General features: G+C 50.0%; 1 protein-coding gene across 5 annotated transcripts in view; it reads left to right on the top strand.

Annotated features, from left to right (window-relative positions):
* The first annotated feature begins 10252 nt into the window (after nucleotides 1–10252).
* DYSF (dysferlin) overlaps nucleotides 10253–12238 on the top strand; it is a 1012908-nt gene continuing 1010922 nt past the window's right edge. For all 5 annotated transcript variants that reach the window (XM_085642744.1, XM_085642751.1, XM_085642747.1 and 2 more), the window contains exon 1: nucleotides 10253–10453. In XM_085642744.1, the coding sequence (XP_085498870.1) occupies nucleotides 10366–10453 (88 nt within the window). In that variant the 5' untranslated portion in view covers nucleotides 10253–10365. The remainder of the gene's footprint in view (nucleotides 10454–12238) is intronic.

Raw genomic sequence — 12238 nt, forward strand, 5'->3', positions numbered from 1 at the left:
AGTGCTGGATCTTGGTGCCCAGCACTGACCCTAAAAAGTAATTACAACTGTGATTTTCAGCTGACCTGTTTTTCTCCCATAGGATAACATTGCCTGGTTTTCACCAGATATTCTTCTGTCGATTTTTGCAACTTACAAATATTCCTTAAAAATCACCTGTTAACTATAAACGATTTCTTTCACCTGTTTACAGGAGATGCACCAGGGCTGAATCCAGGATCCAGCTCTGAGTAAGAAAAACATACATAAAGTAATTGCTATTGCATTTACTTAAAATTCCCATTGAGCTCAATGTTATTATTGTGTTAGGATTATGTTGCATATTGCAACAACTGTATCTATTGCATTGAAAAGTCTATTGCTTATTGAAAGTATACAACTGTAGCATCTCATTCTGAGAATGTATTTTTATACCAAACTGTGGTCCTAAAATAAACTAACTATATATTTTTATATACAAAACAATTGGCCTAGAGTTCAGTTCTTGAGTATGTGAGACCATTTGCTGACTGAGTGTGTACATTAAATGCTTTACACTGTCTTCTGATACTGCGTTACTGCTCGACCAAGCTACCACTTTAGATAGTAAGGTTATTTCTAACTTTAACCTCCGCCAAACCTCTGGGGACTGTGGACTCTGTACACACTGAACCTTACTTTGGTGCAGTAAATACAGAGCCACTTTCTTACACAGACTCCAGTGGATCCCCAGATGCTTTACAGAGGCTAAAGTAGATAATACTAATGCTCTCTTCTGTGGTAGTGTGGGCGAGCAGTTAGGCTTATCAGAGGGCTGGGTTAACCATGTGTTGTACACACTCAGGCAAGAAATGATAACACACACTCAATGACTAAATCCAAGACCAATTGTCTGTAAAAGGATTACTTTTTGTATATTTATTACTTCGAACCAAAGATACTTTGTTTCCAAAAAATACGCTTTGTAATATCACAGTTTTTAGTTTAAAAAGTGGACACTGCATTTTTCAAACCGTTTAATGTTAACCTATGGAAGGAAAACAAATATGCAATTTCACAGGTAAGTATATGACTTACAATCCCTGTCTTCGTGTTTTACGATCGACACTGGGCAATGGTCAGGTAAGTATAGAGACTGCACCACCAGCGGCGCTGGGGCGGCTGGGTGCAGAGGTCAAATTTTGTCACTAGGGCCCAATGTTGATCAATGGAGTTGGGAGGTAAATCAGCCCTGGGGAGCCACGAAGCAGCACCAAACACACACCCTCAGTGGCTCAGAGGCGGCCAGCTGCAGAGTGCCAACACCGTGTCGGGCACCCAATACAAATCAATGAAGAATTAAGATTTCAAGCAAAGGACGCAGGCATGGACCAGGAAGCTGGAAGAAGGGAACCCTTGGCTCTGGAGTTAAGTTGGGATGTTGAAGGACACCTGGGCATTGTCGGTCGGACTCCTGGAGGCCTGGGGCCTGCGGGTGCAGGGCTGTCTGTTGAGGTTGGAAGGTCCTTACCTGAGCCAGTCATGGTTAGGGGGTCCTTCATGTTGAGGCTGTAGGTGTTGTTGTAAAGTCCAGAAGAGGTCAATCTGAAGTGGACTCGAGCTCAGACCCGCTGGGGAACCTTCTTGGGACCGGTGGGCCACATGAACTCTGGCCGGAGGCGTCGGGTGCAGAGGTGGGTCCGGAGGTCTAATTGTGCGGTTCAGCAGAGCACTTGAGTTCTTGTTGTTGGTTTTTTGTGGACAGGGCCACTGTCCTCTGGAGTTCTTGGTCTTTGGGAAAGGCAGGCAGTCCTCCTAAGGTTTTGGAGGTCACTGGGCCTGCAGGACGAGTCAGAGCAGGTTTGTTTGAGAGCTGCGGACAGGCCTGTAGGACTGGGGCCAAGTCAGTTGTCATCTGTTGTCTACACTGCTGATACGCCTCTTCTGTCCTTCTTTAGGTCACCAGGAATCTGAGGATCAAGGTTCAGGGGTGCCCTTAAATTCTCAATTTACGGGCATTACAGGCACTGGCAGATAGTAGTCAATGGGCTACTTACCTTTAGGGTGACTACATCCTTTGTATGTCCACTCCCTTTGGGGATGGGGGCATACCTCTAATCATATTGGCTAAAATCAGCACAACCAATATGGAGTATTTTCAAAGGAGGGAGTCACTTCAGCACAGGACACCTTAGTGGTGGTCTTGGAGTAGAGGGGACACACCTCTCCTGATTACTAATTTTCCGGCGGACATTGCCGGCAAAAGCGGGGCTTGGTCAGGAGGGTGACATCTCCACTAGCTACAGAGGCCATGGTCAGCATAACAAAAGGCAGAAAGCCTTTGAAGCTCACCACCTTTGAATGCTGTTCCTGCTTGGGTGTTGGTGTGAAGCACCTCCAGCCCAAGCAGCTTTGTCCCTGACCCACACGAGCACAAGGGTTCCTACCTCAGGTGGTCAGAAACATGTCTATGTGTTGGAGCCTGGTGCAGACTAGCCAGCTGGACATAAGGGAGTTGGTTGTTTTTCAGGGACCATCTCTAAGATGCTCTCTGAGAACATTTTGTAATAAATCCAACACTGGCATCAGTGTGGGTTTATTATGATGAGGAGTTTGATATCAAACTTCTTAGCATTCAGTAAAGCCATCATGAAGCTGTGGAGTTTGTGAAAACTAACTCCCAGCCCGTGTACTCAATATGGTTCCACTGCACTTACAATGTCTGTGAATGGCACACGCCATGTAGTGGCATATTGCTCATGCAACTGTGCCCTCACCTGTGAATTAGCGCACCCTGTGGGCTGTGAGGCCTACTAGAGGGGTGACTTACTTATGCCACAGGCAGTGGTATGTGGGCATGTCACACAGGGATGTGTACCATGTCGGCCCTTAGGTTTTGTATACACCAAAACACACAGTCTGCAATGGCAGTGTGTGAGAAAGTGCCATCTTTCTTGCATGGTATGCCCCCACTGTTTGCTGAATTGCTGATGTACTTTTACTGAGTGTGACCTGGGCTCCTGCCAATTAGGTGCCCAGGGCCTGTGTTCCTTCCCTAAAACTGCATGAAGCCTAAACCCAATTAGCATCTCTGGCCACATGTCAGCCCCTGGTAAATGGTACCCTAGGTACCCAGGGCCCTGTGACCAGAGAAGGCCCCTAAGGGCTGCAGCACTTATTGTGCCACCCTTAGAGGCCCTGTACCCTAACACACTCACACTGCCTTTGCATGCTGTGTGTTTTGGTGCAGAACAAAACAGACAGTCGACATGGCACACATCCCTGTGTGCCATGCCCACAAACACACTGCCCTGGCATACCTCACTCACCCCTCTAGCTGGGTGCACTACGCCAGTGGTGTGGGTACAGGAGCATGAGCCCTGTACCCAGGTCCATTCCTGGGCACTGTAAGTGCAGTGCTACCATTAAGAGTATATGGTGCTGGGAGGTCGTCATCACGAACTCCACAGCATCATGATGGCTGTAGTGAAGACTGAGAAGTTTGATGCCAGTGTGGGATTTAATGTAAAATGCACGACAGAGGGCAACTTAGAGTTGCCCCCTGAACCTAACCCACAATCCACGTCCTGTCTGAGAGGCTGCCACCCAGCAGACATGTTGCTGGACCCCTGGGTAGAGAGACATCCGCTCTCCTGGGCCTGCAACAATGCACATCCTGGGCAAGGTGCTAGGTCTCCTTCCCCCAGGATGGGCAGGGGAAGCTTCAAAGGCATGCCGCCTTTGTGAGCTTCTCCAGTCCACTTGCTGTACTCAGCAACTGGCCCCCACCGGTTCTGCCCCCCACTCTGGTGGGAAGACTGGCGGGAAAGCCCAAGTGAGGAAAGGGGGTGTGCTATCCTCTGCCAACCCCACCCCTCAGGTGGGGGAGGCGAGGTGAAGCACAACTCTGGGCTCTCGCCATCTTGAGGATGGGGAGCCTTGCCCAATCAGGATTAGGCTCCCGCCCCCCTCCCACTGGAGAGTGGCAGGATAGTACCCACCCCAGGGAAGGGACCCATTGGTCCCTGACCTCTACCTACCTGTAACGCCCTTAAATGTAGTATTTACGGGCACCCTGAACCTTCCTTCCTCAGATCCCGAATCCAAAACAATCAAGAAGAACAAGAAGAAACAAGACCTGCCATGCAGCTGCTAACAAGAGGACGACACCAACTGACTTGGCCCCAGCCCTACAGGCCTGTCGACCCTCGAACCTGCTCCTGCTAAAACCTGGCATCTCCAGTGGTCAGAAACCTCGAAAACCCCGGAGGACCTGACTGCCTTGTGACTCTAAACGACTGGGACTCCCACGAGCAGTGGTTCTGCTCAAAGCAAGTAACAAACCCCTGGTGCCAACCAGGAAACGCGACTCCTGCACACTCTGCACCCGCCAAGCCCGGCCTGTGCCGGAGTGGACAAAGTCCCCGAGGACGTCCCCCCAGCGACTGTGACCAAGAATCCAGCACCCAAGGACCCACCTCGAAGCTCCTAACGACGCCTGCAGCCTCAGAACCAGGGAGCCCTCCAACCTCGACCAGCAGAGGGTAAAATTTCCCGACGCGAAAAGACACCCCTGCACCCGGCGCCCTGAGGCCCCCTGTGCCCAGCTCCTGGGTGCCTACCTAACCTACAGCTTTCCAACTTATCTCTCAAAGTGGTGGTCGCACCTGAAGAATCTTTGTCTCCGCGCTTGCAGCCTTTGTTCATCTTGTAGCTTCTCCATTGAAATCCATTGAGCGCCCGACGGCTCAAAAGCACCCTGCACCCAGCCGCCCGAGTGCCCCTGGGAGTGCAACATCTATTCTAATCTACTTCCCCACTTGCCCTGAGTAAGTGACTAGGACCCCAGCTCCCACAGCCGCGTGGCCTGCCTGCTAGCAGCCATCAACCAAAGGCCCCCTGCCCGCCGTAGGCTAACATTGGGCCTACTCACTCTGCACCCGGCTGCCCCTGTGCCGCTGAGGGTGTAACAACTGTACCTACCTGACCCTGGGAGACCCCTGAGTCTATGCCCAGAACCTTAACTTTGCCAGTCGAGTACTTACCAAAAAGCCGATAACTCACTTTTTCTCCATAGGGTAAGATTGACTGGTTTCACTTGGAAAGTCTTCTGTCGAGTTTTGAAACTTTAGAATATTCACTCAAAATCAACCGATCAACAAAAACGAAATTACTCACCTGTTATCAGGAGATATCCCAGTGCTAGATCTTGGTGCTCAGCGCTGACCCTGAAAAGTAATTACAACCGTACATACCGATAACTTGATTTTCCTCTATAGGATAACATTGCCTGGTTTTTGCCAGAAATTCTTCTAAGTGTCGGTTTTTTAAACTTACAAATATTCCTTAAAAATCGCCTGTGTAACAAAACCGATTTCTTTCAACTGTTTATGGGAAATGCACCAGGGTTGAATCCAGGATCCAACCCTGAGTAAGAAAATCATACTCAAAGTAATTGAAATTGCATTTACTTAAAAAGTCCCATTGAGCTCAGTGTTATAATTGTGTTTGAATTGTGTTGCCTATTGCAACAACTGTAACTATTGCATTCAAAAGTCTATTGCCTATTGAAAGTATTTAACTAAAGCATCTCATTCTGAGAAAGTATATTTTGATACCTACTTGTGGTTCTAAAATAAAACAATGATATCTTTTTATATACAAACCATTGTTCTAGAGTTCAGTTCTTGAGTGTGTGAGACCATTTGCTGACTGTGTACATCAAATGCTTTACACTGTCCTCTGATACTGCCTTACTGCTCGACCAGGCTACCACTTTGGAGAGTAAGGTTATATCTAACTTTAGCCTCTGCCAAACCCCTGGGGACTCTGTGCACACTGTACCTTAGTTTGGTGCAGTATATACAGAGCCACTTTCCTACACAGTGTGTATGTGTTTGGTTGAGGATGGCACAATAACATGCTGCAGACCCTCTCTGGTAACAATGTCTTTGGTACCACTGGTACCTTTAACAACGGTCTTATATGTGAGCCCGAGGTGTGGCAATTGTAGAAACAAAGGTACCATTTTGGGAAACTTGGAACATGATTATCAGGAACCCAGTGCACATTCAGTCAAAGTTGCATCACAAGCCAGGTAAAAAGTCTGTGTGTGTGGGGTGTACTGCAACAGAAACCCAACTTCCTACAGAGACATTCTCCCTTGCTAACTACGGAAGTACAACTACTCAGTACCTGTGAGTACTTGCCCATGCAAAAGTACTATAAAGAATGGTAAAACGCTATGCTGTGTGGGAGGAACACACAGAAAAAGAGGAAGAAGCAAGCAAATGAGTGACAATGAAGCCCACCAATGATACGCAATTATTATTATTATTATAGAGGCTTTTGTAATGCGCTCTGCTACTAAATAGTATAGTATCCTGGCGCGAAGAGAAAAGGAAGGGGGCAGATCACAGTAAATGCAAAAGAGGGACAGCCATTAGGCGTTGGTGTTAAAGAGGTAGGTTTTTAGGCCTTTCCTAAATGCCATGATGGAAGGGGCTGTTCTCAGTTGCAGGGGGAGGGCATTCCAGGCTCTCGCTGCTCTAACAGAAATGGATTGTCCACCAAGCCTACTATATTTGAACTTTGGTACAGTCATTTGATGAAGATTGCTTGATCTGAGAGGGCGGTTGGGGGCATAAAGGGAAAATCTTTTTTTCAAATAGGTAGGGCCTGTTAGGTGGAGTGCACGGTATGCTAACACAAGGATCTTGAATAGGATCCTTTGAGCCATTGGAAGCCAGTGAAGGTCTCGGAGAGGTTGGCGGACGCTAGATTTTCTGGGGATGTTAAACAGCAGCCGGACCGCAGCATTTTGGATGACTTGAAGGCGGTGGATCAAATAGGCTGGGAGTCCGCAGTAGAGAGCATTCGCATAATCCAATCTGGATAATATCAGAGCGCGAATGACCGTCTCCTTAGCTGCTCGCGGGAGCAAAGGAAGGAATCTGCGTAGAGTTTTGAGAGTGGAGAAGCAGATTCCGGTGAGTTTTTTCAGGTGATCTTCAAATCTTAGATTATTGCTAAACCAGATTCCTAGGTTTTTTGCAGGTCCACCTGTGGATTTGGGGCTGGGAAAATCGGTGGGCCAGAGAGAATCATAGAAATTATCTGGGAAGGAGCCGTACAGCAGAATTTCCGATTTGCTCTCATTACACTTGAGTTGAGCCAAGGCCAGCCAGCGGAAGACCGATGATAAGCAGAATTGGACTCTCGTCGTGTCCAGGTTGTTTTTGGGCCATGTAAACAAGAGCTGGGTATCATCGGCGTAGGCCATAATTTTGGCCCCCAGCTGTTCCGCTAGATAGATAAGGGGGGTCATATAGACATTAAAAAGCAGGGGGCTTAAGGTGGAGCCCTGTGGTACGCCAGTTGAAAGTTTTTTGGGAGAAGAAGAGAAAGGCGGCATCCACACTTGCTGGGACCTGTCATCTAGGAAAGATCTTAACCATCCGAGAGCAGGGCCAGTTATGCCTATGTCTGCTAGTCTGGTAAGTAGGAGGGAGTGAGGAACCGTATCGAAGGCGGCAGAGAGGTCCAATAAAATCAGCGCCGCTCTGCCACCTCCGTCTAAGCACTCACGGATAGCCTCAGAGACCTCAACTAGGGCCGTCTCTGTACTGAAAGCAGCTCTAAAGCCTGATTGCGCAGGGTGGAGAGCTTGAGAGTTTTCTACGAATCGGTCCAGCTGTGAAAATGCAACTTTTTCGCATATCTTTGTTAGAGCTGGCAGTAAAGAAATGGGTCGGAAATTAGCGGGAGTTTTTGGATCTAGGCCATTTTTCTTAAGGAGTGGTAGCAGTTTTGCCTGTTTCCAGCAAGCTGGCACTGTGGCGCTGGAAAAAGAGAGGTTCACAATATGTGTCACCTCTTGGCCGACTGTGTTAGCCAGGCCTGCAAGGACTCTGGCTGGGCAGGGGTCCGCAGGGGAACCCGATTTTAAGGTAGCCAGAATTTTCACGACCTCGGTTGTATTCACTGGAGTGAAGAGGGCAAACTGATCCGTAGAAGCGGGCATAGTGGGGATAGGAGTAGTCATGGAGGATGGAAAATTGTTGCATACGGTAAGTAGATCATCTTGGATTTTATCAATTTTTTCCACAAAAAACACAGAGAGTTCCTCACACCATTTTGCCGATGAGGCTAGAAGAGGGTGAGCGGCGCTAGGAGAGACAAAGCTTTTGACAACAGCAAAGATTTCTGCGCTGTTGTTATTGGCCTTGGAAATACGCCCTTCATAGTATGAGCTTTTTGCCACTCTAATTGCAGCATAATACTTCTTTTGAGCTGTTCTGAGTTCTTTCTTGGCCTCAGGGAGGTATGCTTGTCTCCAACGTCTTTCGAGTTTTTTGCAGCCTGATTTAAAATCGCGGAGGGTGTTGGAGAACCAGGGTTTAGAGGGGGAGGAGCGAACTCTACAGACGCGACCTAATTTGGTGGAAAGAGCAACCCCTTCTTCAATCCATGAATTGAATAAGCTCACTGCTGGTTCTATTTCTGAAGGCAGTGAGGGGCGAGAGGTATCGAGATGATCACAGAGCAAAGCTAAATTAATTTTCTGTGTATGAGCCTCAGCATGGTTGGTCTCAGCAGGGCGGGACAAGGGCCAGGAGAATCTTATTAGCATGTGATCAGACCAGTTTAAAATCTCAGGTTCAGACATATTAATGTTGAAGTTGGTACATACTAAGTCAAGGGCATGACCTCCTGAGTGGGTGGGAGCCTTGATCCACTGTTTCAGTTGGGCCATTGCAAACGCCTCGTTTAGCCGAACTGTGTCAGATAGATCAAGCTGGTCCACATGGATATTAAAGTCCCCCAGGAGGAGATATGTGGGGTATTTCAGGGCGCGTGGGACTATCATGTCCTCTAGTGCCTCAAGAAATTTACCTGCGTGGCCAGGTGGTCGGTATACCAGAGATCCACCTAAAGTAAAATGAGCCCCTAAGGTGAAAGAAAAATGGAGTACCTCAGCATCAATGGATGGGCCCATAGGGTCGAGAGAAAAGGTCCATTTATCCCGAAAAATGGCTGCTACGCCGCCTCCTCTGCCTAGGGGGCGGTCTTGTCTGATAATTTTAAAGCCACGTGGGATGGCGAGTTCGATCACTGGGTTACATGTGTCATTGAGCCATGTTTCTGTGATAAAGAGAAGGTCAAACTCGTTGTCGCTTAGTAGCTCGAATATTTCATTAGAATGTTTTACCAGAGATCTGGCGTTGATCAAGCCGGCCCGGAGACATGACGGGTCAGTAGCACACTGTATAGGGGCTGGAAGAGTAGGTTGAAAGCGAAATGTGCATGATTGACAAGTGTACTGAACAGTATCTGCCAGGTCCCATTGACTCGAACAGGAGCATGGTTTAGTATTAAGTGCAATTAGGTACTCACGAGAGTAGGGAACACGTGGTCGATTACAGGGTAGGAGGGCAGCTGCAAGGGGGCTGGCGCTGGCCGCGTCCGGGACACGGACGGGCACAGACGGGCCCTCCTTTGGCGCTCCTTCGGCGCGTAGACGGCGCTCCCGCTGCGCTCGTCCGCTGCGCGTCCGGAAGCAATGGGAGGGTGTAAGCCCACTGTAGGTTTTTGAGAAGCCCACAAAAGGTATTTTGCAACCAGACTGCTTGAGATCCCGGGCAGGAGAGACGTAAAAAATACTATTTTACATTACAAGAAGAAATGCTTTTAATGAAATCCACATACTACCACTTGTAAACAACAACACATTATTAAGTTGTAATGCTTAAATTACAGGCCATACATTATTGAAATAATAGCCCTGCAAAGTGAAATATAAAAATACAATACCTACAAAAATGAAGGGAGATAAAAATGCGCTTGATATCATAAAGTGCGTTTCTAAAATGCACTTCTCTTATTTTTGGGAAAGCACTGCGGTACCCCAATACTTGATGTATCTCGCTGACAATAACAGGCTCTACATTGCATTTTATGTTATGTTATTCTGAGTCCTCACTAAAATGCACTGTATGGTTGATTTCCTGTGAAAGAAGCGTGTTTGGGGGGGCGCTCTCGGACACACAAGCATCACTGAAACAAATCCCTTTGTCAACACGTGCGGTGTTTCATTATATTGTTTAAAAGAAAATCGAGGGGTCTCTTATCTCCTTAGGAGAATGTCAGCTGTAAATGTTCCCTAAATAGACCCTGACCTCGCGCCCGGGTCTGCCCGCTCCGGTGTGTGTGTGTAAAGGGGTGCCTTGCCCTTTAAGAGCAGGGTCCCAGCAGACATGTGGCACGCGCTCATGTGTCCGAGGGGGCAGTAGGCATTCCTGGCCGCAGGCGCCGCGGAGCATCCCTGGCGGAGGCTGGCACAGCACTGCAGCCAGGGAGTCCAGAGGGTGGCAGGGGGGCAGTGTGGACACAGGACCACCCGCAGCCATGCTGAGGGTCTTCATCCTCCACGCGGACAATGTGCAGACCCCGGACACGGACGTCAGCGACACTTACTGCTCGGTGCTCTTCCAAGGTAGGTGCCGGGGCTGTGCGGACGCTGCAGGGAGAGGCACCGGTGGGCGGGGGCAGGGAGGGGCCGGCGACAGCTGCTGCTGTCCGTGCCAGCACAGCAGAGACAGCCGGCTAAGAATACGATACCCCGAGGGGGCCTGGGTAGAGAGACACCACCACAGCAGAGACAGCCAGCCGGCTAAGAATACCCAAAGGGGGCCTGGGTAGAGAGCTGCCACCACCACAGCAGAGACAGCCGGCCAATAACACTCTCCAGAGGGGCATGGGTAGAGTGCAACCACCACAGCAGAGACAGCCAGCTAATAACACTCCCAGAGGGGCATAGTTAGAGAGTTGCCACCACCACAGCAGAGACAGCTGGCTAAGAATACCCCGGCCCGAGGGGGGCATAGGTAGAGAGACACCACAACAGCAGAGACAGCCAGCTAATAACACTCCCAGAGGGGCATAGTTAGAGAGCTGCCACCACCACAGCAGAGACAGCTGGCTAAGAATACCCCGAGGGGGCCTGGGTAGAGAGCTGCCACCACCACAGCAGACACAGCCGGCTAATAACACTCTCCAGAGGGGCATGGGTAGAGTGCAATCACCACAGCAGCGACAGCAGGCTAAGAATATCCCGAGGGAGCATGGGTAGAGAGCCACCACCACAGAAGAGACCTCCAGCTAATAATACTCCCAGAGGGGCATAGTTAGAGAGCTGCCACCCCCACAGCAGAGACAGCTGGCTAAGAATACCCCGAGGGGACCTGGGTAGAGAGCTGCCACCACCACAGCAGTGACAGCAGGCTAAGAATACCCCGGCCCGAGGGGGGGCATGGGTAGAGAGACACCACCACAACAGAGACAGCCGGCTAATAACACTCTCCAGAGGGGCATGGGTACAGTGCAACCACCACAGCAGCGACAGCCGGCCACACTCTCCAGAGGGGCATGGGCAGAGAGCAACCACCACAGCAGCAGAGACAGCCGGCTAAGAATACCCCGAAGGGCATGATAGAGCGCCACTACCACAGCAGAGACAGCCGGCTAAGAATACCCTCAGGGGGCATGGGTAGAGAGATGCCACCACAACAGCAGAGACAGCCGGCACAGATTACCCCGAGGGGCATGGATAGAGAGCAACCACCAGAGCAGAGACAGCAGGCTAAGAATACCCCGCCCGAGGGGGGGGGGGCATGGGTAGAGTGCACAAGCACAGCAGAGACAGCTGGCCAAGAATACCCCAAGGGGGCATGGGTAGAGAGCTGCTACCACAGCAGAGACAGCCGGCTAAGAATACCCCGAGGGTCATGGGTAGAGAGCTATCACTACAGCAGAGACAGCCGGCTAATAACACTCCCAGAGGGGCATAGGTAGAGAGACACCACCAAAGCGGAGACAGCCGGCTGAGTATACCCGGAGGGGGCATGGGTAGAGAGACACCCCCACAGCAGAGACAGCGCGCTAAGAATACCCCGAGGGAGCATGGGTAGAGAGCTGCCACCACCACAGCAGAGACAGCTGGCACAGAATACCCCGGCCCGAGGGGGGACGTGGGTAGAGTTCCATCACCACAGCAGGCTAATAACACTCTCCAGAGGGGCATGGGTAGAGTTCCATCACCACTGCAGAGGCCGCCAGCTAATAACGCGCTCCGGAGGGGCATGGGCAGCCGCGGCTGTGAAGGTATCAGCGGTGGTGCGGTGGGGCGGAGTGCGGGGGTATTTCGAGGGACGATGCAGAGGGAAAATGATTTATTTATTTTATTTCCCCCAGCATCGTCCCTCTGAATCCTCCCTTACTT

The sequence above is a fragment of the Triturus cristatus genome, chromosome 2_2, assembly GCF_964204655.1.
Source record: "Triturus cristatus chromosome 2_2, aTriCri1.1, whole genome shotgun sequence".
NCBI lineage: Eukaryota > Metazoa > Chordata > Amphibia > Caudata > Salamandridae > Triturus > Triturus cristatus.